General features: G+C 43.7%; 1 protein-coding gene across 1 annotated transcript; it reads left to right on the forward strand.

Moving 5' to 3' along the window:
- The first annotated feature begins 337 nt into the window (after positions 1 to 337).
- FRRS1L (ferric chelate reductase 1 like) lies at positions 338 to 27735 on the forward strand. The gene is made up of 5 exons (XM_027616643.2): positions 338 to 635; positions 12617 to 12701; positions 14897 to 15035; positions 18747 to 18993; positions 22146 to 27735. Exons 1-5 carry the CDS (start codon positions 398 to 400, stop codon positions 22316 to 22318), a joined length of 882 nt encoding a protein of 293 aa, XP_027472444.2. The 5' UTR covers positions 338 to 397; the 3' UTR covers positions 22319 to 27735.
- The last annotated feature ends 59 nt before the right edge of the window (positions 27736 to 27794 follow it).

Below are 27794 nucleotides of genomic sequence, written 5' to 3' on the forward strand. Positions count from 1 at the left end.
TTTCTGGGGATGCCATGCTGCAGGTCCGCGGACGACACAGAAGCAAGGGGCCAGAAGGGCCAAATCTGTGTGTGGGGGGAAACTCGTGGAGGGAGGCAGAGGACTGGGAGGCTAGAAAAACGGCGGGAGGAAGGGAAGCCGCTAGGAGACAGTCGGAGCAGAGAGACAAGAACGCTAAGAAGAAGGGTAAGTAGGCGTCGCGCCGGCTGGAGGATGCGCAGAGCGAGGCGCGAGGCGGCGGGGACCGGCGGCTGCGCGGCCGCTCGGGCTGCGGGCGGGGGGCGGGGGCGGGCGCGTGCTGACGGCGGCGGCGGCGGCGGCGGCGCAGTCCCGGCCCGGCGTCCGCGGCGGCCCCGCTGCGGCCCGAGCGGCCTGGCTGCGGGATCTTTGCGCAGCGATGGCACGACCGCCCCGGCAGCGCCCGGGGCCCTGGGTGCCGCTGCTCTTGCTGCTGCTGGCGGGGCCCGGCACCTGCGCCGCCAGCCCCGCAGACGACGGCGCGGGCCCCGGGGGTCGGGGACCCCGGGGCCGCGCGCGGGGGGACGCGGGCGCCGACGAGGCGGTGCCGCGCCACGACTCTTCCTACGGCACGTTCGCCGGGGAGTTCTACGACCTGCGCTACCTGTCCGAGGAGGGTGAGGCTGCGAGAGGGGGACGCGGGGTGGGGGCGGGGGACCGAGGCGGCCGCGGGAGCAGGGCCGGACGGGCGGTTTGGTAAGGAGGCCAACGGAGGTAGCTCTGGGACCGCGAGACTGGGTTGGGGAGCGCACTGCTCAGACCCCCGCCGGCCCGCAGGAAGCACCCGAAGAGCTGTCGGCGCCTTCCACTGAGGCCAGGAGAAGGAGGTGGTCAGCCGAGCCCTGGGAGGCTGCGGACAGGTGGGGCTGAGCCTAGGCTCCCCAGTTCTTGGCGTCTGGCCTCCACTCTCCCTGTCCGGGGTTGGGGTAGCAGGTGCTAGGGGAGGAGGCCGCCATCTGGCCTGGGGTGTGTGAGATCAGGGAAGCTGGTGGGAAGCAGAAATCACAATTTAAAGTGATGTTCTTACTTTCTCCCTGTCTGTATTGACCTAAATTTACAGTGACTCGTGCCCTAACCTTTCAGCGTTCTGTTCTTGCTGATTGCCTGCCATCAGAGCTGGGGCATATTTCCGTGCCCGCTTCCATCCCAGTTCTTTTCTATTATCACACGTGTTAAGAGTTCCCTACCGTGAGCCACCATTGTTGAGGACTGCTGGGCCCAGAGACTAGGTGTTTTTCAGCTACAGACCTCCCTGTGGAGTTGCTTTAGTGAGCACAAAAGCCAAGCTGATTCTGTTGTAGAAGGAATGGAAACTGGCTGCTTCTGCAGTTTGGAAAGTAGTGATTTTTCCTATTCTTATGCTAAGAGGAATATGCAAGAATTAAATTGGGGTTGAAATGTCCCCGCAACTGATATGATGCTGGGTATATTTGTTATGAAGGATTCGGTTTAGCTGTATACAACAAGCACACATTAATAGCTTAAATAAGATAGAAGTTTCTCTGTCATGTAAAGAAATCTAAAAGTAGGGAGTCTGGGCTGGTATTGGAGGCTCCATGCTCATCAGAGACCCTGGATCCTGGTCTTCTGCTTCTTCACAATTCTTAGCATGTAACTTCGTGGTCCAAAATGGCTGCTTGATCTCCAGCCACTACATTCACTATCCAGACAGTGGGAAAGAGAAAGTGGGAAGGTCACTAACTACTTTATAAGGAGATTACTCAGAAGTCCCATGTAACAATTATACTTCCTTGGCCACAGTGTGGCCACATGTAAATGCAAAGGAGGCTGGGAAAGTTAGCCTTTTAGCTGAGAGGCAAATGCCCAGTTAAAAAATTGCAATTATTGTATTGGAATGGAAAGGATGGATTGGGGGAAATATATTAGTTGGGTAGAGGTTCAAGCGCTGAAACAGAGACTCCTACATATAGTGGCTTAAATAAGGTACTTTATTTTTTTTTCTCACATGAACCTGACTGGTCTGGGCAGTTGGGACAGCTCTGTTCCACAAGGTCAGTCCATCTTGTTCCACCATCCAGTAAAGCTTTGTCCTCATCGGTGTGGTAGAAGATGGGTTGCTTGCATGTCCTTGTTCAAGCTTGAGGAAAAGGAAGAGGAAATTCAGGACAAGCCATTACCTTTTAGCCTGGTCGCACAGGTCACTGCTGTTCACATTCCTTTGGCAAGAACGTGACTATGTCCTAGCTGCAAGAGAGGCTAGGAAATGTAGTCTTCTAGTTGAGCAGCCATGTGGCCAGGGAGGAGGAGGGACGGGGACAGACAAGCCGAAGCAGTATCTATCACCCTGGAAACGAACAAACATTTCAAAGCCCATCTGTTTCTGAAAGGATCTAATACATATTTATTCTGTTCGTCGTCAGCCCGGCGCGCTGCCAGGTGACTCACGCGTGGCACCCGAGAGCTCATATTCTCATTGGGCACATGTCCCTCACAGACGGAGGAGAACAAGGTCAGATGCTGTATGTCCGTTTGTATATACAGAGAGGAAGAAGTTAGTTGTAGAGTCCAGACGGTTTTATGAACATGGACGTCAGGGGGCTGAAGCCATCAGGGAGGCTTTATAGAGTTGAGCTAGGGAGTATGAAAGACTTTGATGAGCCAGAAGAGGGAGGGCATTGAGGTGAGGTGACCCCACAGGGCAACAGGACATGCAATGTGTGTACAAATCCCTGGTTTGTCTGCTTGCCCCTCTCACCTGGTCTGCACATGCAGCCGGAGGCTCCATCTCTAACCGCCAGAAATCCATGATGGTTCCAACCTGCTCACTGAATGAAGCTTCAACTCCTTTGTCTGGAATTTTCTCTTTGGCCCAGCTTCCTTTTACAGTCATCTCTTACTCCTCCCCTTTGCTTACCCGGGGCTTTCACTGTCCTTTCTTCTCTTCTCTCCAGCACTTTCACTATCTTCAAATGCAGACCCTACACCTGGCTGGTGGGTGCTAGTGGGGATGTTTGTGGGCTGAGCCTCTCCGGGGCAGCACCTCTACTAGATTACCCTGGGCCTGGGTTTTAGCCCTATGGATCCTGAATAGAGATTTTCTCAAGATCCTTAGAAATAATCAGTGATATTGCCTTAAAGCGTACCGCCAGAGTGGGAGAAGCAGACCCAGGAAACGTCCCAGGTGGATGTTCTAACCCAGAAAGTAAAGGGAAAGAGGGTGTCAGGATGCCGTGTCCCAAGCCATGGTGAGTCCCAGTAGCGTGAAGGCTTGAAATAGTTGATGGATTTGGGAAATGAGAGGTGAATTTTCCTGGGATAAATTCAGTGGAGAAAGGAGGGACCCTGATTGATTTTGAAGGAAGTGGCAAATGAAGAGGTAGAAATAGTGCCTTTAAACTACTCTTTCTTTTATTTTTTTATTTTTTTTAAGATTTTATTCTTATTTATTCGACAGAGAGAGTGAGCACAAGCAGGAGGAGTGGCAGGCAGAGAGAGAAGCAGGCTCCCTGCTGAGCAGGGAGCCCAAGGCAGGGCTCAATCCCAGGACGCTGGGATCATGACCTGAACTGGAGGCCGATGCTCAACCAATGGAGCCACCCAGGCGCCTCACTTCTTCTTCTTCTTTTTTTAAGATTTTATTTATTTGAGACAGCATGAGAGCATGAGGGGTGGGGAGGTGCAGAGGGAGAAGCATACTCTATGCTGAGCAGGGAGCCTGACGTGGGGCTCGATCCCAGAACCCTGAGATCATGACCTGAGCTGAAGGCAGATGCTTAACTGACTGAGCCACCCAGGCAGCCTAAAAACTACTCTTTCTTTCTATCAGTACAAATGGGGCTGTCTTTTCTAGTGATTGGACTACGTGTTTCCTCTATGCAGGGGACCCCCTTCTCAGGTTCAAAGTAGCCAATAGCTTGAGTTTTCAATGAAAAGATGGCCTGATGGTATGTAAATCCAAAGAAGGAAATTAAACTAATGGAGATGGAGAATTCACTGAAACTTCCAGAGAGCCCACTGACTATTACCCACTCTGTCTAGAAACCATTTCTCCAGTGTCTTGATAGCCCAAGACTCCCAAAGCCAGTGCTGAAAACTGGCTAATTTGGTATCTTTAATTGCCCCCTCAACATGTTCATTTTTAAAAATTTATGTTTTGGTTTAACTATGCTAGGGTTTTGTTTTGTTTTGTTTTTTGGAGAGAGAGTGCAGGGGTAGGGGCGTAGGCAGAGGGAGAGAGAGAGAATCTTAAGCAGGTTCCATGCCCAGCAAGGAGCTCATTGCAGGGCTCCATCTCATGACCCTGAGATCATGACCTGAGTTAAAATCAAGAGTTGGACACTTAACTGACTGACCCACCCAGGCGCCCCTTAACTATGCTAGATTTCAGAATTCTTAAAGGTTTCCCCTGTCTTAGCCTATACGACTCATCTTTATAGTCCTAACACTACTGTTACCTCTTTCAGGGAGCCTTCCCTGATTTTCTCCTTTTCCCCATCCCCTGCCATTAAGGGAGGATATTCTCTTGCAGCATACAATCTAACCCTGCCATTGACCCTTTTTGCTCTCTATGATCAAGAGTTTGGATAGGGTCCTGGTGCTCGAATCTTACCATTCATACCTCTTCCTCTTGAGGTTCTTAACACAGAATCTATATATTCAGAACAACAGAATGTAAAACAGATTTCTTCATGATTACGGGCAAATACTCTATTCTGAGGTTTCTTTGAAAAAACTGAATTGGGTGTTTTTGGCTTAGTGTTACGTCCCAAGTAAAGCCTCCTGCTCTCTTTTCCCTGCCGTGAAGATCTGCATGCCCTGAAGCCTTACTAGCCAGCCATATGGAAGGTGGTAACTGACTTGTCCCTAGAAACATACTCTGCCTTGGAAGGAAAAGAGGGAACATATTCATAGTTGCTTATCTTTAAGGCACAGTGATCTGACCACTCGTAAAATGTGGCCCATTTCTAATCAAGTTCCAACCACGTTTTTTCCTACTCGGGAAAGAGCTAGTAAGACTATCGGAGACAAGGACAGAGCTTGGGGAAAAGGGCACAGATTCCTTCATCTGCCTGTGTTTTTCCTACAAGTACATGTATTGTATGTGGATACCTAACTCATCACCTTGCCAGTCTGCAAGTCCTTTAAAGTAAATAGCCTACATCTGATTTATCTCTGTATCCTCCATGAATGTAGTCTGATAATAACACTAACTGCGGCTAACTTTCAGTAAGTGCTTACTGTGCACCAGGTACTGTTCTCAGTTCCTTACCCATATTAACTTTCATTCTTACGGCAAACCTCTGACTTAGGTGCTGCTATTAGCCCCACTTTGAGTTCAGAAAACTGACCCACAGAAAAATTTAAATAGTTAAAACCACACAGCTAGAAAGTAGCAGGGAACTACATAGATTTGTTAATTAACTTTATGGATGGGATGGTGCAAGTTGTCCAGCTCTTTGGAATAGAGGGTCCCTGTTGATCTGCTGTACTTGGAAGTACAGTGGGACAGGCTCAATGAGGTGTTTTGGTGGGCAGACTTGAGGAAAGGGATTTGGAACCAATGGGGTAGGCAGTTAGTGGGGAACTGCGGGTTCCCTCCTGGTGGAGTGCCGTGGAGAAAGCTTTGCACGATGGCCATTCACATGTGTGTGGATCTTTCCATATTTTCCATTTTCTAAAGCCCCTCGACTTCGTACTTCATTCTCTGACTCTGATAAGCAGAAACAACGATTCAGGCCGTTCGGAAAGTGAAAGAGGCTGGTGTAGTAGTTCTCAGATTTGAACAGACAGTTGCTGGTTAAAACTTCAAGGAATCAAGTACTAAATTAATACCTGAGGGCTGTGAGCCAAGCAGTCAATTAGAAGCAATAAATAGCACACCAGAAGCCATTAACCACCCCGTGGAGGGTGGCAAAACAGGCTCAAGGGATTGCAGAAGAGGAACAGAGAGTGTCTGGGAATTAGACAAGAAAGGAAACCACAGATACTCACCAACTGATGGATATTTGGGTTATTTCCCATTTTGGGCTATTATGAATAATGCTGCCATGAACACCTGTGTACAAGTCTTTGTGCAAATATGTTTTTTAGCTCCCTTGATGTGAGTATTTACATAGAAAATCGGAAAGAATCAACAGATCCATCATCAAGAGAATGCAATAAGGTCGCCATAGGCAAGATCAGCATTTGTAAACCAAAATCTCTCTTTGTTTGTAGCAGCAATAAGCTAGAAAATGTCCAAACAAGGTATTATCTACAATAGCAACAAAAATCTGTATATATTCCAAATTTTGCCTAACAAAAATGCCCTGGTCCTGTGTGGAGAAAAAATTTTAACTGTTAAGTGTCGTATAAAAAAAAGGAATAAATGGGAAATATACAATGATCTTGGAAAGAGTAACTTGGTATAAAGATGTGAGCTCTGCCCCCATTCATCTATTCATTTACCGCAGTTCCATACAAGAGCCCAACAGCATTTGGGGACAGAATTTGACAAATTAGTATCTATCCTTTGCATGGAAGAATCAAATTCTGTGAATTACTGAGATATGTTACAAAGCCTAGTAATTCTTATAGTGTGGCCTTGGCTCAGGAACAGTCAAATAAACCAGAGAACAGAGCAGAAAAATCCAGAAATAGACCTGTGTTCCTCTAAGAACCAGTAAATTATCGAGGTGTCTTCATAAATCACTAGGGAAAAGATGAGTTATTTAAGTAAATGGCATTGAGAAAAATTGAGTCAATGTAGGGAGAAAAATAAAACTGTTTTCTTCACATCGTATAAAAAAAATAAATTCCAAATGTGTCAGGTCCAAACGTGAAAGGCCGTACTACAAAGTTAATAAATAAACGTGTAGGGAAAGATCTTCATGTCCTTAGAATGGAGATTAATCTCTGAGACAAGGCTCTAAAAGCACAAACCGAAAGAAGAAAAATTATTTCCCTAACTACATCACATTTAAAGATTTTGGTCCAAGGAAGAATATTATGGAAAAAAGTAAGATTGGTGGCAGACTAGAAGGGGGAAAAAATGCAGCATCTGAAACCTACAGTGAGTTAGTATCAAGAATACACATAAATTCCCATGAGAAAGACCGAAAACCAAGTCTAAAAAAAGGCGCCAAGATTATGTATATAAACATCATAGAAAAGGAAACCCAAGTGGCTAATACAGATACAAAGAGATGTTTAACCCCACCAGTACTTGGCGAAATACAAATTAAAATACTGAGAATGTCGGATGATATCAAGTACAGGCAAGAGTGGGGGGTGGGGAATAGGAACCTCATGCACTGTGGATGCAATTGTAAACTGGTGCTGTTAGTCTGAATACTAATCTCACTGAGCTTTGTGGAATAAAGATACGACCCAGCTATTGCTCTCTGGGGTTTACTGAAACAAAACAAAAACCTCTTGGATATGTCTGCAAGAAACATATGTAAGGCACTTCATCTCCTCATTATTTGATGAAGCAAACATTGAAGGCTCTTTAAACATTAAGGCAATTGGGAGGTTACTTCAAAAAATGTGGTTATATGCACATCACAGAATGCTATTCAGTCAGAAGTAATAGCAGGTCTCATGTTTACAGATAGGGATAAATTTCCAAAGGAAAATAATAAATAGAACGAGATGTACCACACGGGGTCGTTTAGGCAGATTAAAAGCACATACAAGCCGTCTAGTTTTCTTTTTTTTTTCCAAAGATTTTATTTATTTATTAGAATGAGAGAGAGAGAGAGAGAGAGAGAGCACATGAGAGGGGGGATGGTCAGAGGGAGAAGCAGACTCCCCGCCAAGCAGGGAGCCCGTTGCGGGACTCGATCCCGGGACTCCAGGATCATGACCTGAGCCGAAGGCAGTCGCTTAACCAACTGAGCCACCCAGGCGCCCCAAGCCGTCTAGTTTTCAAGAGCACACACACAGATAGAAATAAATGTAAGGGTGGCGGTTGGTGAGTCGGGGTGGGGCCTTTGCTAGTCTGCTCTGCTCAGATGCTTCCAGACCTTGTGCATGGCCAGGGGATGGCCAGGGCAGTGCGGCTGTGGGCAGCATGGCAGGGTGGCCCTGTTGGCTTAGTGAAAAATTGGGCCTGGACCCTCCATGGTAGATCCAGGTTCTGCTAAAGGCACTTTGGTGATTATTTTATAAGGGAATCGTGCAAGACTTTCAGGATGGTGTTGTTGGGAACATGGAAGGATTTTTGCGGTAAGGCAGACCTCACCCTGGGCAGGCGGAGTTCCATGCCCTTTGAGGAGCTAGCACAGAGGTGACACTTACCCCCACCCCCCCTTCAGTGTATCACAGTAAAATACTGCTTTTCTAAGATGTGTATGTGTCCGAGTGCTCATTTTGTTAAAACCTGCAGCCTTTGCAGAAGGATACTCAGGACATACTCTAGACCAGGAGGAAAGTGGGTTTAGGATCGGATTAGGGAAAAATAGAAGATGGGCTTTACATAGACTGATACGAGTGTCCCAGAAACCAGGAAATGTCATCAGTTTAATTTGGTGCACCTACATACTTAAAAATTAAAATTCTGCCATCAAGATAACGTGCCAGTGCAACTGTACAGAGCGCGTCAGACATCCCGTTGAACGACACTGCTCTCTAACTGGTTACCAAGAGAAAGGCTGCTATCCACCACTTGATACCATCCTGCAGATCCACCGTGTCAGTATTTAAGGATTAATCCATTCAGTCTGTTTACATCAAGATCCGATCAGAAAGAAAGAAACCAGTTCTAAGTTTTTTTTTTGTTTTTTTTTTTAAACAGGATGACCAGCCCAGAGAGCTATCTAAGTAGATGTTGGGAGACAGGAGGAACAAAAAGCACAGAGACAGTAATGGAGGGAAGCAGCTGCTGCCCCTGGGACTGGGGTGCTTGGGAGGGGTTAGGACACAGCAGGGCTTGAGGCTGTGAGAATCTAGAAGCTCAGCCAAGAGACCCCCCACAAAACTGCAGCCCATCCCCTGAGAATGGGGCTTTCTGCCCAGCTGCTGCTGGTTCCTTTGAGGGTATGACAAGGCTGGTTAGGGGAATTTAGATAAAAAGCTGGAACCAGTTTGCCACTGGAAGGATGAAGCAGGATCACCGAGGAATTGTGTAGGGGACAGCAATCCAATAGGAAGGAATGGTCTTTCCTTCCTCCTGCCTCGTAGCCTCCCTCCAATGTTTCCTTTCAGCAGAGCCCAGCCAACTGGCAAAGGAGAAATGTGGTTTGCAGAGTGCTCAGCCCTATAGAGGGCTGGGGTTGTAGCTCAGAGACAGGAGCTTAAATACTGGCACGCGGGCCAAACTAAATTTATGCCAAATAGGTCATTTAAATTCAGGGAAAGGTTGTAATGTTGCTGTGCTTAATATTATTCTGCCAAACCCAACTAGTATAGTGAAATTAATTTGTGGTGCTAATAACCCAGAGTTAGCTCAGACCCCACAAGCTAAAGGGGGTGGTCTATAACAAGACTGCTCTCACTTTAGATCAACTGGCTACAAATCCTGGGGCTATCTACAGCCCACCTCAGATTTTGTAATTCATTTGAATGTTTCACAGAGTTCAGGAAAGCACTGCGCTTACTGTAAAGGATACAATTCAGGAACAGCTGGTGATGACACACATAGAGTGAAGTCTGGAGGTCTCCCAAATGCAGAGTTTCTATGCCCTCTCATGGAATCAGGCCTTGTCACCCTCGCCAGTATTAGTTTGTTCACCAACCAGGAAGCAGCACTGAGCTTGTGTCCAGAGTTTCTACTGGGGTCTCATTACATAAGTATTATTGATTTAATCACTGGCTACATCATTAAATGTAGTCCCCAGCCTCCCAAGCCTCCCAACCCTCCCTGGAGGTGGGCCTGACAGCCCCAAACCTCTAGTCACATGGTTGGTTTTTCTGGAGACTAGCCCCCATCCTGAGTCAACTCATCTCTTAGCATAAACTCAGGTGTGATCCCAAGGGGCTCATGAATAACAAAGCAGCCCTGCTGGGAAGTTCCAAGGATTCGGAGCCTCTCTCCCAGGGACCAGGGACAAAAACCAGTCAAATTCTTTATTATACAACATCTTACAAAACAAGAGAATAAGATATGCCCAAATGCATTTGGCAAAACAAGTTCTCATTCCAAGTTTTAGAAGCATAAAAGAGAAGAGGAAATTACTGCCAAAAAAGCCTTGAAAAGCCATTTGCCAATGCTAATAAGGTAGTTTGGTACATTAATAAATGAGTTTTATTCCAAAGCTTGCTCGTAATTAGAGCTTAGAAACCATTCTTCTATAGATGATCTTACCCAACGGTTATTAGTTCTCAGTCCAGTTTACAAAATTTAATAGTAATCCCACAGTAATGATAACTGGCATTTATTGAGATGGAAATCTGCTATATGCCAAAGTATTATTCTAGATGCTAGGAAGTGGTAAGGATAACAGAAGAAGATGGGGAAATCGAGACGCAACACTATGAGAGACTGTCTTTTTCAGTTACCCATAAAATTTTTTCTTTTTTTTTTTTAAGATTTTATTTATTTATTTGACAGAGAGAGAGACAGGGAGAGAGGGAACGCAAGCAGGGAGAGTGGGGGAGGGAGAAGCAGGCTTCCCGCCGAGCAGGAAGCCCGATGCGGGGCTCGATCCCAGGACCCTGGGATCATGACCTGAGCCGAAGGCAGGCGCCCCATCTATAGAATTTTTTCAAAAAAATATTTGAGAGAGAGAGACTGTGTGAGCAGGAGGGGCAGAGGGAGAGAAAGAATCTCAAGCAAGCTCCCCGCTAAGCACGGAGCCCAAGGCGGGGACACAGATCATGACCTGAGTTGAAACCAAGAGTCACACTCAACTGCCTGAGCACCCAGGTGCCCCGGTTACCTATAGAATTTTTAAAACATAAGTAGTCATTGCATTCCTGGATAAATGTCCTGAGAAAAAAATAGCCTCAGCATTTTAGTAAGAATAAGAACATATATGAAGATGCTTAACATAGTTCGTACCATTAAGCAGTTGCTCAGTACATGTTAAGAGAAAAAAAACTCATCCGAGGCCAGACTCAGTCTAGAGTACCAAAGTAGACTGAGGACTCAGCATAAAATAAGCATAAAAGTAGAAAAAGTAATACACTTGGCCCAATTACTTAAAGATGGTAAAAAGCAGCTAGGGCTGTATTTTAGCAGGTGATCAAGATCTAGGGTAGTAGAAATGAACTGTCCAAAGTATACAGATGTGTGTCAGGAAAGTGTAGCCTCGTGGCTTTTTTTAAAGTATAATCTGATATGACGTGAGAAACAAAGGCAAAAGAAAAATTAAATTTCCTTACTACTTATAGCCCATTGACAAGTCCTTGAAATAGGCAGAGTGACATTCCTCTAGGAACTCAGCTGCCTCGATGTTAGTACTTTGCTAAGGGCCTGAGCCCCAGGATCCTGTACGTCTACTTTGACATTTACAAGTTCCTTTGGAAACTTCCTTTATCTCTACCCACCAAGATACATGTTGGCAATCATCACCCAAGCATATGACCCACTGATAATACGTCTGAAGGGTCTCATGACTGAGTTTTTACTAAACGGTAATAAATGACCTTGTCCTAACAATAGCTGGCCCCCTCAAGGTCCTGGAAACCTTGTTTCCAAAATACCTGGGAGGCTTGTGCTTTCCCTAACCGCCTCCCAACTTGAAAGGACGTAACGGGCCACTCCTCACGACCCCAGTGCAGCTCCTTCTGCCCATAGGTCCTGTCCCCATGCTTTCATAAAACCACCTTTTTGCACCAAAGACGTCTCAAGAATTCTTTCTTGGCCATTGGCTCCAGACATCAACATCTTTCCTAACATCATAATGGAACAAAGTAAACAAAGCCTCAAGTTTACATTTATTTACATTGCCTAATATCTGTGGGTGATTTTATTTATTCATTTGACAGTCATGTAGTCAGCGTCCGGTGCCAAGCACAACGCTGGACAGAGAACCCAAGATGGCCCCCACGTGGTTCCCGTGTGCATGGAGTTAACAGCCGAGGAGAAAAATCTTTGCTGTCACACACTGGAAGCACAGTGCAGGCGTACCCTTCAGTGTGTGGTTGAATGCATTAGGATGTGAAGTGATCTTACAAGAAAAATACTCAGCTAACTAACACAACCGTTAGAAACGATTGTGTTTGAAGAATTTAGTGAGCTAGGGAAATGTCCTGTACAGCTTAATGACAAATGGAAGTTCAGAGAAAGGGGAAAATCCTGTTATTGTGTATAGGTATACATGGAAAATATCAGATATACAAATATTTCATTGTTGATTTTTTTTTTTCCTCCTAAAGCATGGGTATTGTATGAAAATCGTGATGTTCACACTCTCAGGGATGGTGGTGAGCCCGTGGTTGTGTGAAATTATGCCACCTCTCTGCCTCAGGTTCCCTGCCGGTAAAAGGATGGAAAGGCCACATAATTCTCAGTTCACATGTAAGACTGGCTCAAAGATGTGTGCCCTACACCCTCCCCTCATGAAGAGGGTGATTAGGCTTACACAAAGCCCTTTTCTGAGGCCCGAAACATTTCTAGACAACATGTAGAAAATAGCATATTAGAAAGAAAAATTTCTCCTTGGAAAGAAGCTGTTGCTGGATTTTCTAACCATTGTTTATTCTCACTGTCTAGGTTACCCTTTCCCTACTGCTCCTCCTGTGGATCCATTTGCCAAAATCAAAGTGGATGACTGTGGAAAAACTAAGGGATGCTTTAGGTTGGTAGATCTGCGAGTTGGATAACTTTAAGGCTAAGGCATTGATTTACTTCTCAAGGTAGTATTTCAGTCACGTATAGCTCATTCTAATCAGGGGTCTGCACCCCCTCATAGCTTCAGCCTGTTTCCAATGGCTACCCTAGTTTTCAGTCTTAGAGGCCATAAGCTCTCAAATGCTCCTTGGCACTGGAACATCCTTCTCTGGTTTTTCATTTATGACCATACTGCCATTGGCCCAGGTGTCTACTCCTGACCAGTTGGCTGTATGAAAAAGAATCAGGTGACATGGGCTGTGTCTTACTGGCTGGGCTGTGAGCGGGACAGACTGTGATTGATGTGTCTAAGACCCAATTCCCTTTCAAATAAAGAGTCATGACTTTGGGGTATCTGGATGATACTAACTAGTCATGAACACTGATGATTGTAGTAAGCTTGTTATCTCAGGTTTAGGAAGTCCCCACGTGATTACTAGTCGTGCTCTATAAGACATGATGGGCTGGAGCTAGCAAACACTAGTAAAGATGGTGAGCCTCCCAGCCAGACAGCTCCGCTTTGTTGGAAAATTCTCCTCCTCTTTGAAACTGTTATTTCCTAAAATAAATTGTCCTTGAGTAAAGTTGTGATGGTTACTGCTCTGAAAGTTCTGAATGTTTTTTTCTTTTGTTCAGTGCTCAAGGCCTAAGGAGAAAAAAAATCGAATAAAGGGGTTTTGAGTTTTCTGTGGATTACAAGCGTATTTCTAAGGAATTTTGAAAAAAAGATTTTATTTATTTGAGAGAGAGAGAGAGAATGAGAGCGCACAAGCAGGGGGCAGGGGCAGAGGGAGAAGCAGGCTCCCCATTGAGCAGAGAGCCCTATGTGGACTTAACCAGGCGCCCCTCTTAGGAATTTTTAAGAATCCACATAATACTATTATTGAGGAAGATGGCCAGCAATGTTAAGTCTGGTGACTGGGGGACATTTTTGAGAAGGGAGAGAATTTCAGTAGCTGCTGGCTTCACGGGACTTGTTTTCTGGCCTATTCGTTCCTCCTTTAGCTTTCCTTACACTCATTCAGCGTTTTTACCCAGTTCTACACTGTCCTGAGCTCACATCTCTTCCCAGCCATTCAGGGTCCCTGCCTGGCATGTTCCTTGCCTCCCTCTTCAGTCAGTGCTTGGCAGCTTTGTGCCCTGTTCCTTCAGATAACTTCCACCTGAGCTTCCCTTGTCCCACCCATTGCTACAGTTTTCTGTAAATGGCATAAAACAATGTCCCTCTCACTAGGGCTTCCCGATTCTTAAAGGATCCACAAGCCCCCTGGAAGAAAATTTAAATTTGTGTTTCCATTTCAGTCATGCCCCTTAAAATGATGAATGTATGCATAATCGGATTATCTGGATAACCAGTTTATGCTGTTCGGTACTATGGCGTCCTGATTTGTAATTGTGTGATAGCCTGATAGAGCCAAGGCAGATTTTATAAATAAATGATGCATTCATGCTCAGTGAATACCAGATGAGGTATTCATTTGATGTACGTATGAGGGTTTTGCAACCATTCAAACAGATAAGAGTGGAAGAAAGTGAAATTGTGTTTAGTAGTAAGAAAGTGCTCATCCAAGAGGCCCTGCACAGTGTAGTCAGATATACCCTGTGCAGGTAAGCAAAATCTACCTTCAGTAAGATTACACCATCCATCACATGAATGCTGAGAATTTAAATGTTCCTGGGTTTGTAGTTTAATTTATATTTAATTTGTAAGTTTTTGTTAATTTAGTTGTATGAAAATTTCTAAGTAAAGAAGAACTGGTATATATTTAATTCACAAAGACAGTTCATTAACTCTGAGAATTTCTTCCTCTGAAAGGGATTCAGAAATAACTCAGTATAATAACGACTACCTGAGAAGCTCTAATATAATGTTGAGAACACTGGCCAGGAGTGCAGGCCCAGGTTCAAGTCCTCCAGCAGCTACTGACTCACTATGCAAGCAAGCCCCTTCCCATCTCTGGTCCTCAGGCTGTATGTAGATAAAAAGGAGCAGATCTTTCCCAATATCTCTCCCAAGTGAAACTGTGGTTTTCAGATCCCTGGTAGCAAAGATCTCATTTGCTTGGTAATCTTGGTTCACTCTGCCTGATACACTGTTGCCTTCTTAATGTGTTGTGAGTAAGAAGATGAAGCAGCAGTGCTGTGTTTTGATCTACCCTGTAGATACGGCAAGCCAGGCTGTAATGCGGAGACGTGTGACTACTTCCTTAGCTACCGGATGATCGGGGCCGATGTGGAATTTGAGCTGAGTGCTGACACAGATGGCTGGGTAGCAGTTGGATTCTCTTCAGACAAGAAAATGGTAAGATGCAAATCATGATAAAAGATGTTTTTTTTTTTCTTTAGTTTGCTGTGCTACTTTAGATTTTGGAAAATGGGCATGGTTTTTCCAAGCCACCATGCCGCTATTAAATGTGTGAATTTCTAGCAATTGATTTTCTTTTTCAAAGCAAGGGAAACAAATTGATAAAAGCAGTATAACAATTATATTAGTTATGGCTCTCTGATTGCAAGTGAAAAAAAATTCAAGCTAGCTTAAACAGAAAAAGAAGGGCTGGTTATGGGAATATGAGGTATCTCGTGGTACCTGCATTTATTAGTTATTATGACAGTGATGCTGCAAGAAAAGCCTCCAAACCACATGGCTTATTAGCATTTATTTCTTGTTCACGTGTGTGTGAGTTGGCTAGGGTTTAGCTGGGCTTGGCTCCAGCCCATGAGTTGGATTTGGGTTTTCTCTAATCATTCTGGAACCAGCAGCTACCAAGGCATCTGGTTTTCATGGCAGAGACAGAAGGGCAAGAGCCCTCCAAGCCTATTTCAAACCTCTGCTCTCGTCCCATCTGCTAACATTTCATTGCCCAAAGTAAGTCACACAGCCAGGCCTGGAATGAAGGGATAGGGAAGTTCACTCCCTACTACACAGGCCCAAGAGGCCCTGTGAAGGGGCAGGTATGTAATAGTACTACTGGGGAATGAAGAATCAAGTCCAACAGCTCAGTCTTGCACAGTACGCGTGGGCAAGAACGCTGCTGGACCTCAGAAAGACCAGAGACGACGAGCAGGACCAGGCAGGGCATGCAGATCCCAGGCAGCGGTCCGTCGCTTACCTCTGCTTCTCTCTGTGGCTCTGCTGTCTTCTTCCCTCTTCCCTCTTTGATACCATCATTTGCCACCTCACTGTGCCAGGGTGCTTCCCAGACAGCCAGACTTTCTTGGGCCCCTGTACCTTTGCACAGGCTGCTGCTCTGCCTTCTTCTTCTTTTCACCTGAGCTGTCTTGAGGCTCCTGCAGTGAGTGGAGGCCAGCTCAGATAGGCTTACCGTGGTGGGAGTGCTGAGAAGTGCTCACTATTTGGGATATGCTTTGAAGGTAGCACTGACAGCATTTGCTAGTGGATTGGAGAGAGGTTGTCAGTGGGTGTTAAGTAGAGACTGGGGGATCAGGCTAAGCAGTCAGAACCCTGGGGGCTTTGTTCTTGGAAAGGGCACCAGAAGGATGAGCTTCTACCAAAGCCAGTCCAGGCAATAAGACAATGGGCCTAACTGGTAAGACTGCATGGATATGAATCTGCATGTCTCATCTCCTACTTTAGGGTCAGTGAGAGAAACAGGTGTGTGCCATCCCAGAAGCTGGCTTGCAATGCGATTGACCATTTCCTGTCCTAGAATAAATTTGCTCTCAGGGTGCAGCTGTTAAGATTAGGGCGCTCAGCGGCGCCTGGGTGGCTCAGTCGTTAAGCGTCTGCCTTCGGCTCGGGTCATGATCCCAGGGTCCTGGGATCGAGCCCCGCATCGGGCTCCTTGCTCTGCAGGGAGGCCTGCTTCTCCCTCTCCCACTCCCCCTGCTTGTGTTCCCTCTCTCACACTGTCTCTCTCTGTTAAATAAATAAATAAAATCTTAAAAAAAAAAAAAAAGATTAGGGCGCTCAGAGGACGGAGGTTGAGTAAGGGCATTCAAATTTTGTTTGACATTTTTTTTAAAGATCTATCTATTTATTTTAGAGAGCATGAGCAGGGGAGGGGTGAGGGAGAGAGAGAATCCTCCAGCAGACTCCCTGCCGAGCACGAAGACTGACGCAGGGCTCGATCCCAGGACCCTGAGATCATGACCTGAGCTAAAACCATGAGTCAGACACTTAACCGACTGTGCCACCTGGGTGCCCCTGTGTTTGACATTTTGCTTTCTGAAGGCCTTTAACGGAAAAGTCTCTTTTCTTCTATTGTTCCAAGGAGAAGCATAGCTGAAAATTTTTTCAAAATTTGGTGTAAAGGAAAAGCAAAATGGAACCCCTTTTTAATAGCCTTAAATTTTTTTTTTTTGAAACGGTACGTTATTGGTTTTTTTTTAAATAAGACTTCGTTTTTAGAGCAGTTTTAGGTTCACAACAAAATTGAGTACAGGGTTCAGGTAATTTCCATATACTCCCTGCCCGCACACATGCATAACCTACCCCATTATCAGCATCCCCCACAGAGTGATACATTTGTTACGGTTGATGAACACCTTTAACTTTGGGGACCTGGGCTTGTTGTTTTTTTTTTTTAAGATTTTATTTTTAAGTAACCTCTACATCCAGAGTGGGGCTTGAAACTGCAACCCTGAGATCAAGAGTCTCATGCTCCACTGACTAAGTCAGCCAGGTGCCCCATTTTTTGGACCTGTTTTTACTTAAATGTACAGGGGGCACCTGGTGGCTCGGTTAAGCATCTGCCTTCGGCTCAGGTCATGATCCCAGGGTCCTGGGATCGAGCCCCGCGTCGGGCTCCCTGCTCTGCCGGAGAGTCTGCTTCTCCCTCTCCCTCTGCCGCTCCCCCTTGCTCATGCTCTCTCTCTCTCTCACGCTCTCTCTCTCAAGAAATAAAATCCTGGACGCCTGGGTGGCTCAGTTGGTTAAGCAACTGCCTTCGGCTCAGGTCATGATCCTGGAGTCCCGGGATCGAGTCCCACATCGGGCTCCCTGCTCGGCGGGGAGTCTGCTTCTCCCTTTGACCCTCCCCCCTCTCATGCTCTCTATCTCATTCTCTCTCTCTCAAATAAATAAATAAAATCTTTTTAAAAAAAAAGAAATAAATAAAATCCTAAAAAAAAATTAAATGTAAAATGTACAATCTGCAAGGATAGTGCAATACATATTCTTCACCCAGATTCACTGAACAACTTTCTTTTTATTGTGGTAAAATGTACATGACGTAAAATCTACCATTTTAACCATTTAAAAATGTACACGTCAGCGGTGTTAATCACATTCACAGGCTAACCATCACCACTGTCTACTTCCAGAACTTTTTTTTTTAACAAGTGATGACATTTTGCCACACATGCTTTAGCTCTTTCCCCTGCTGTTGCTGCTGCTATTTTCATCATTTTCTGGAAACTTTGGAGATTCAACCTATTTGTTAAAGTTGGGAAGTTTAACATTAGCATGATACTATGATCAAACATAGTGCCCATTTTCCAGTGTTGCCCATTGTCCCAATACTACCCTTCATAGAAATTCTTATTTTATGACTTAGGATTCTGTCTCGAAACACTATTAGTTGTCATGAATCCTTAGTCTTCTTTATTTTGAATTCATTTCTTCGCCGTGTGTGTGTGTGTGTGTGTGTGTGTGTGTGTGTGTGTGTGGTCTTTCATGACTGACATTGGCCCTTTTGAAGAATACAAGTATTTTTTAAATACTTTTTATAATAATTTTTTGTAGAATGACTCTCAGTTTGGGTTTGATTGTTTCTTCATGATTAGGTTCGGTTTGCGTTTTCAGAAGGAATACTAAATAGCTGGTGATGTATTCTTTGAACATCATGTCAGGAGGCACTTGATGTCCACTCTTGCGATGCTAATTTCCTCACTTGGTTAAAGCTTTTTTAATAAAAATAATTTTGGAGGGTGGGATTTCAAATTTGCAGAGATAATGAAATGGATATATCTGAGTGAAATTTCTTTCTCTGCTAGCAGAGACGTTTGTAAAAGACACACCTTTGACTCTTTCCTTCATTGTTTTTCATGGCAGGGTGGTGATGACGTCATGGCCTGTGTCCACGATGACAATGGGAGGGTCCGCATACAGCACTTTTATAATGTAGGCCAGTGGGCAAAGGAGATCCAGAGAAATCCTGCCAGAGATGAAGAAGGAGTCTTTGAGAACAATCGGGTCACCTGCAGATTTAAACGCCCCGTGAACGTTCCCAGAGATGAAACAATTGTCGATCTGCATTTGAGTTGGTATTATCTGTTTGCCTGGGGTCCAGCCATTCAGGGTAAGCTTACATTTTGGCATCTGGATTAAACTCCAGACACTGCTTTGCTTGTGTTCATTATTTATTGGTCAAGAGAGCAATAAGCCCTTTGGATAGTGTAAAAGAAAAAGGAGATGGGATCCTGCCTTTAGGAAGTTGTAATGGACTTATTATACACATGGACATACAAATGGACAAGTAATATGCGTACATAGTTGGCACAGTACGAGGTAGTATATGATGAGCTCTGCGCTTAATGGAACAGATCATGGGTCTGCTATATGTGGAGGTATGTGCTAAATCTCACAACATTCTCATTTACTCCTCACCACATCCTCACCACAGTGGTATAGATACTATCATCCTCGTTTTAGAGAGATTAAGGAACTTGCTCAAGGCTATACAACTAATTAATGGAAGAACTAAAATTCAGTCCTAGGTCTGACTGACTCCAAAGTCAGTGAGTGCTCTTAGCTCTTATGCCCTAAATATAAAAAATATTGAACAGGAAAGGACATCTGGAGACTTCTGTAGAGACTGACACCAAGCGTCCCAGTAGTGTTCACTTTATGACTATTCTGGTAGTCACAAATCCATCAAATTATCCTATAATTTAGCCCATTGCTCCTCACATTTAAATGTATACAGGAATTGCCTGGCTATACCATTAAAATGCAGTTTCAGTAGGTCTGGGGTGGGACCTGAGATTCTGCATTTCTAACCAGCTTCCCAGTGGATGCCGGTTCATTGATGACCTCGCTTTGGGTGGCAAGGCTTTTCAGCAGATCCCCCACAAAGACCCAAGGATATCATGAGACCTTTTGGAGGCTGCCACAGTCAAGTTACATGGTGTCTTCAGCAGTCCTCCTGGCTGATCAAGCCTAACGGCCTAAGAACGGAAGTGAGTTCTTCATGGTGCTTGTAGGAGAACTCATTCTGGCTCTGTTATTAACAGTTGTGTCTTTCTTTACTGTGTGCTCATCCACTTTCAGTTGCCTAATGTGATCTAGGTTTGTTTTTTTTATCTTCTTCAAAATGTTTCCATTGATTGGTCTGGAGATTTTATACCTTCTTTGCCGTTTCTTTCTTTCTTTTTTTTTTTTTCATTCTGAGAGAGAGAGAGCGTGCGTGAGCGAGCAAGAGCATGAGCAGGGGGGAGGGTCAGAGGGAAAGGGAAAAGCAGGCTCCCCAATGAGCAGGGAGCCCAATGTGGATTTCGATCCAGGGACCCTGAGATCATGACCTGAGCCAAAGGCAGACGCTTAACTGACTGAGCCACCCAGGCGCCCCCTTTTTTTTTTTTGGCTTTTTTCTAATTGGGAAAACATTTGGATGCCTCCAGATCTGTGACACCTTTCCCATTTGCTCATTTCCCAGGATCCCAGCAGTGGATCTGCAGTTATGTCTTTGAGTACTTTCAGTACATATATCTCAGCCTGGAGAAATGGACCTGTTTAAAATGATGGGGTTTGGAGCCCAAAACTTTAGATTTGAGTGCGGGTTTTTCCCATTGATATCTATACCTGGCCTTCCTCTAAATTCTGAACTCCCATTTCTTTGTGTCTAAAATGGGGATGATGAGAATACCAACTTGAAAGGATCACTGGAAGCATTCGATGAAAACAAGTATTTGAAGTTCCTTTACAAATTGGAAAGTGCTGTACTTGGGAAAGTCATCATCTGACATAAATGGAATAATAACCCAACAGTCCAGGCCCTCCTCAAGTCTGATCCCTCTTTGCCTGCTTAGCCCTCCAAGACTCTGGGTGTTCTTACTGTCCTCAAACAGAACAGGCATGGTCCTACCCCATATACAGGCTTGTGCATCCTTTGTTGATTAAATCCCTCTCTATTGATCAAATCCTATCCGTTCTCTTAAAGTCTCTCAAAGGGGCTACACTTTAAGCTAAGGCTCAAAGGGGATATGGGATCGGGTTTCCGTCAAGGGCAGTGTTGCTGCATGGTTAAGCCTAGGAGCCCATGTCCATGACCAACGAGGGAGGTTAGGTTAGATGGGAGAGGGGAGTGCATCTGTTGAAAGAAAAATCTCTGCCGACCTGAGGAGTTAGATTTGCACTAACAGGAGCCAGCACAGAGGCTGGAGCAGGGAATTAACGTGTCCGATTTGGCAGGGCTTCCCTAGCAGACAGGACTTTAAAAAACACTCACTCTGAGCCCTGTTTCCAAGGAGACCTTTGCACTGAACTCACACACCTGTGGTCTCCCTAACCCAAGTTCCATGTGGCTTATTCAGAAGGCCAGGCACGGTGAATAGATTTCAGCTTTTTTTTTTTTTAAGATTTTATTTATTTATTTATTTGAGAGATGGGGGAGGGTCAGAGGGAGAAGCAGACCCTGCGGGGCAGGGAGCCCGATGCGGGACTCGATCCAGGGGCTCCAGGATCATGACCTGAGCCGAAGGCAGTCTCCCAACCAACTGAGCCACCCAGGCGCCCCAAATTTCAGCTTTTTAAGCATCCCATGTACACAGCCTTTCCCTCTTTACACATCTAACCAAGTTAAAAAAAAATGGCTCTAGTCCAAACATTTGTTTGGTATCTTAATCCTCCTGCTACCTCACTCTGCTTCTCAACCGTACAGACACACACCCAGCACACCCACACACTCTCTGGCCTGATTTGGCCAGCCACCACTTCATAGACCACAGACGGTGACAGAGACCTCCATCTAGAAGCAAGTATGGCGTGGTCAGGAGTGGCTGATGACCCATATATAAAAGATATATCTGAGGGGAAAAAAGAGTAGCTCTTACTGTTTGAAATCAACATACAGTTCTCCTTACGGTATTAGTAAGAGAGAACTCATTAGAGACCTTGAAAGTAGGCATTCATACAATACTAGGAAGCAACAGAGTGGGGTGAAATGGAAAGATCAATAGTATTGTTCTGGTAGTGGGTGTGTGGATTCATGAGAACCCGTCTTCTGGGGTAAATTTAGGTAATTTCTATGTTCTTTCTATTTCTATGTATGTACCATTACAGAGAATTCTGATGATAGCTCTAATATCTGATTCCAGATCTTTATAATTCCTGCTTATGTAGTCAATGCTAAAGACTTGTCTAATCTTTCTGTTGTTTGCATATATCATTTTAAATCTTTTTTTTTTTTTTTTTTTTTTTACTGCCCCCTTCCTTTTTCTTTCTTTCTTAAAGGCTCTATCACCCGACACGACATAGACTCACCACCGACTTCAGAGCGTGTTGTCAGTATTTACAAGTATGAAGACATTTTTATGCCATCAGCTGCCTATCAGACCTTCTCCTCCCCATTTTGTTTGCTTCTCATTGTTGCCCTGACCTTCTACTTATTGATGGGAACCCCTTAAACACAGCTGCAAAGCCAACATATTAAATGGATTAGAAAGTCTTTAGTATAAATATATTTTTTAAGAATATGCAGTATAATTTTAGCTTTTCTTATTTAAAAAAAGACTCCTATGATTTCAGTTTTTGGAAGAAAGAGCAAGCTGCTTTTCTAATCAAAGAGGATTGTTTAATATTGATCCCATACTTTTGGAAAGTACTTAAAAATTTTTCTAAGCACTTTCAAATGTGTTTTCTTATTTGAGCTTCAAAACATCTCTGAGTTGGCTTGATGAAAATGATCAGTGCCACCTTACTGAATGGGATTTGAGGTCGAGGAAAGCTGCCTTTTTTGGTGACCCACATACCATGTGGCCTTGGCTACTTGGTCAGATAACACATAACAAGGTAGAGAAAGAGCTAGGCATACAGCTTCTAAACAACCTTTATTCTTCCAGCTACAGCTCAGGAGAGTTACTTGGAGCATTACTAAAGAGAACTTTACTGGATGGCCCTAGTTCACAATCAACCTTTTAGGCAGAAGAAGTTTCAAATTTCCATAAATGCATTTGGATATTTACACAGCTGATGGGGAGAATGGGAAAGATTATAATGATAAGAAAATGGTCCATACTAAGAGGAAATTTCTTCTCAGTCAGTGAGCAGTTCTGAGAAAATATTTTTTATTGCTGTTTGGAAAGGTTAGGAATGGAACTGTGAGTGTTCCTGAAGATGTAAAACTATATTAATGATAAAAAAAAAAAGGCATTATTAGCGGTTAGAATTTGGACTCTTCTCTCACTGTATTTTATAAATTAAACAATTCATGTGTTGTTACAGCTAATTCTGTTGTCAGACTTGACATCTGCTGAGTATGATTAAATATGTATTATAATAGACAAATCATCTTAATAAAAATTTAAGGCATTTTGAAAATAAACATTTTTGGAGATGGTGGAGATTTGGAGTAGAAACTTTTTAAAGATGACATTTCTTTTTTAAATCAGAAAGTGGGAGATGACCCCTAGAGTGAATTCACCTAGAGTTTCCGTTCAACATGTTTGGACTTGTAAACTGGACCAGCAGTCAGCAGAACTTATAATGCCTTGACTTAATGCATCTCCTTTTTTCAAAGGAACCCAAATGTTCCTTTGTCCCAAATGTCTGTGCTAACAGCCCATTCAGAGGAAAAGAGTCTATGGGTGTCATTGAGTTGCTGATGGATTTCCACTGGAGAGTTTTGCAGTCCTCTGGCTTGCTTTAGAGCTGGATTTGTGGATTTTGTGATTAAACAAGACTGGAGATTGATTTCTAATGCCATCCTTGAAATTCACTGTCAGGGTGAAAGTCCGCCTGGGGGGTAGGGAGAGAACTTTTAAATTCTGGAACTGTACAAAAATAAGGAAAACATTGTGATTCTGTGACACACAGTCTACCAAGTGACGTAGGAAAAATAATCCTCATTGCAGATGGAGGGAGGTTAAATGACATTAGGTAAGCAAAAGAACTGGGTAGGATTCAAACTCAGGTCATCTGGTTCAAGTCTGTGGCTCCACCTCGCTGCCATGGCCTTGGAACTGAGCCCTCCAGTCCCGGCTGAGGGTGGCCTTTGCACACCTTCTAAGCTATCATGCTTTTTCAGTAGTGAGGATACAGCGTATGCAAGCACCCACTTTGTAAATAAGAAGGCAAATATTTTTATACTTCACTCTCTGATGTATATGGTATTTCAGCTATAAATAGGTTAAGACTAAAGAGAGACAGGCTAGCCTCTGTAGCAGGCAGGGAAGGAACACAACGGATTTTTCATCTGCTTGCGTTCCAGGTCAAGCTATTTATTTCACGAATTGTTTCCACTTTGACGACCAGTCTTGCATATTTGTGCTTAGAACTTTCTCTGACTTCTTATTGCCATTCGGGTAAAATGCAGTCCATTTTGATTACTTCCCAAATCATCCTTTTTTTTTTTAAGATTTTATTTATTTATTTGACAGAGAGACACAGCGAGAGAGGGAACACAAGCAGGGGGAGTGGGAGAGGGAGAAGCAGGCTTCCCGAGGAGCAGGGAGCCTGATGTGGGGCTCGATCCCAGGACCCTGGAATCGTGACCTGAGCTGAAGGCAGACGCTTAACAACTGAGCCACCCAGGCGCCCCTCTCCCAAAACATCTTTTGCCACCACTCCTCACTTGCCATGTCCACGCAAGGCAGCTGCTCTCAACTCCCCTCTCATGGTGTTGCCTGTGCCCAGATGTCTCCCACTTCCTGTGCTTGCTGATCTCCTGCTTACCTTTCAGGGCACATCTTCGGTATTTGTTCCTCCAGTCCCCTGGACTAGATAGGTTTAAGTCCCCACCTCGTGCTCCCACAGCACACTGGGCTTCCCCATCCAGCTGTCCATCACACTTTACTGCAATCCCTTGCTCGCCCTCCCTTGCTCGCTCCCCAATGCAGGGACCATTTCTTGCTATTCATGGTTGTAACAGACACCGCTACACCATTGGCGCTCAGCAAACACTTGTTGGACAGAAAAAAGTAGATGAAACTGTACTTCCGTGGCAAGTTTGTTTGGTTCAGAGGCTTGTATTTCATATACAATGCCAGACCAGCATTTTTATATTCTTCCACTTGTGATCAAACCATAAACCAGTTCTTTAGCAAACACTGAACTTTTGAAACACATATAGAAAGTCGGTTCTGTTTTGCCCTGCAGTGAACCTTAATTGATATTCTGAACAATAATTATTGTTTGCAAATAAGAACTAACAAACCAGGAATGCAGAACAGCATTTGACTCATTCCAGAGGATTGTTAGTTTATAGGCACACTGAAATTAAAATTCTGTAGACTTCAACTTCATTTCTTTTTACCTAATATGAGAATAAATTTCCATTTTATCTCTGTATTCCCATTTTCCAACATAGTACTTGTCACAGAGGAGATGCCTAACCAATATTATTTTTTTCCTAAAATGCCCAAGTAGAACCATAGTAACAGCTAAATGTGTTTATTAGTGCTGTTCTAAGCACCTTATGTGGATTAACCCATTTAATCCTCACAATCCCCACAGGAAGTAGATTCTACTATTAATCCAATTTTACAGATGAAGAAACTGAGGCTAGTCATTTGGCATAAATGACCAGTGCTGGCCATTTAATCTAATGCCCTTACTTGACAAAGGGGCAGCTGAGGCCTAGGAAGGTGAAAGGACTTCCTACACATTCGTGTCTTTATGCATACTCATTAAGGTGTTTATTAAATGGAATCCACCATGCACACTCAAATTAGGTAGGTGCTTTTTCCCTCCTTTACTGATTCACAATAAGTAGGAGGACTTTTATAGTTCTGTTTGGGGAAGGAGGTACATTTCTCTTTCTATAACTTTCTTCTCAAAAACATTTAGAATCTTTATCAGCTATTTAGTGCTTTTAATAGGTTTTTTTAAAAAATACACAGATTGGACAATACTAGAAGAATGTATTTGTCTTAGTTAATTTTTAAAAGTGATTTGCCTAAAACCCCAGGTCTTCTCATTTAGAACCCAATGCCCTCTTATTGCTCCACTGTAGTCTCCAAGCTGAATTTATAACCATGATTTCAGACAAAATGCAGGAGCCATATTTAATGATCTTAAGTTGGCGTTTGTCATTAAGGACACCGGAAAGTTTGGACAACTCAGGGATGGATTTTTCATCCCAGACAGTTTTTACTACAATTTCTGTAATTAAGTTTACTGTCTATATTCTGGATTTTGTGCTTCCAAGATATTGCCACTGAGGTTATGTGTCATTCTCAGGCCTAGCCTGGGGTCCGCAAACTTTCTGTAAAGGGCCAGATGGTAGAGAAGTTTAGGCTCTGCGGTCTCTGTTTCAGCTGCTCAGCTCTGTTGCAGTCAATTCAGAACTGGGTAAGCAGAAGTTTTAATTTCTCTAAGCTGTGGCCATCATGAATGACTTTTACTATTGAATTGCTCTTGTGGGCATTATAGTGTTTCAGAGTAATTTATTTCCCTGTAGATTTCTTTTTAAGCGTTATCTAAATCTGTTATGCCCAGGGGAGAGTTTTACACACACGACTATGGCATCTCCCTCATGTATCCTCATGGAAAAATATTTGAGAACTCCTTCACTAGGCCAGATGCTGAGATGTGTATATGGAAAAATATTTGAGAACTCCTTCACTAGGCCAGATGCTGAGATGTGTATACTTCGTTGTATATAAGTGTACTGTATATCCTTTTTCTCTAAACAGAACTGGGTATGTTTAGTGGACAGTTTGATTATTCTCAGTGTGTATATATACTTGTTACATAAACGCCATGCCCCTGTGAAGGTCTTTGTCAGGATTGTTTCTGTTCCTGATCCCTTGAATACTCGAAAACCCGAGAGATACATTGTGCATATTACAGGCAAAACTACCTTAGAGTTTATAGGAATTTGGTTTGTAGAAAGGATTCCTTTATTAAGCCTTGCCTCCTCCACTCAACATGATATGAATTGTTAAGAATGTATAAAGTATCACTGTTGAGTTTGACTTGTCTATACTTTTAGTTAAGAAACTAAGGCTAATGTTAATTAAGTAAATGGCATGTTGATAGAACCTATACATATTTCGTATTTAGATTCCTTATTCAGATACTCTGTTCTTTAGTTACAAGTTGGACTTCCTTGTTTTTATATTTAATAACCTGATATAAGTTCCTTTTCACAAAAATAGTGGCTATACTAGTGTGATTTTAAGTATGTCTGGAGACTGAACATTGAAGTGAATCATCAAGCTCATTGAGATTTGTCACTTAAAATGTACTGATGCTTGTTATGAGGCAAATAGCTGTTCCGTTCCATCTTTCTGGAGGGTAAGTGACTCTCTAGGGTGACTGTGATGGTTGTGGCGTTCACCTAGTTCACTATAGTTACCATTTCAGCACGTACGATGTCCCGGCCACCTGGGTGAGTGAATGCAGCTTCTCCACATGCCTTATTCCCACAGACACGCTGATGCTGGGACAATCTGGCTCCAGGAGTATTAATATACTTTTTTGAGACTGTCTACAAAATGCTATTTTGTAAAAACTATGCCTTTAAATAGACACCGGTGGGTTATATTTGTTTTATAATAATTGTGTACCTAATGTTCAGTTGCAATTGATTTTGAGAGTTATGTATATTTATAAGCCTGTCCTATGTGAATTTTTACTCTAAGATATGATACCTTACTAATAGAGACATGGATTTCTATTTATGTAAAGTAATTGTAGCAACATTCCTAGATGCTACCTAAATGATTGTTCGGTCCATTTGCCATCACAAATCCTTTTATCTTTAGAGAATTATGTTACAGTTAGAATATATTAACTAGATTTAAACTTTAAAAGTATAAATTCTCAACATGGTTTGAAATTCTTCCTGTTGATACAATTAAAGTTAGTTTATAATTCCTTATTGCTTTGCTCTGGTCCATTTTCGGTTTTCTGTTGTTTAACGTGCTTTCATTTGTAAAG

The sequence above is a fragment of the Zalophus californianus genome, chromosome 13 (genome assembly GCF_009762305.2).
Source record: "Zalophus californianus isolate mZalCal1 chromosome 13, mZalCal1.pri.v2, whole genome shotgun sequence".
In the NCBI taxonomy this organism is placed as follows: Eukaryota; Metazoa; Chordata; class Mammalia; order Carnivora; family Otariidae; genus Zalophus; species Zalophus californianus.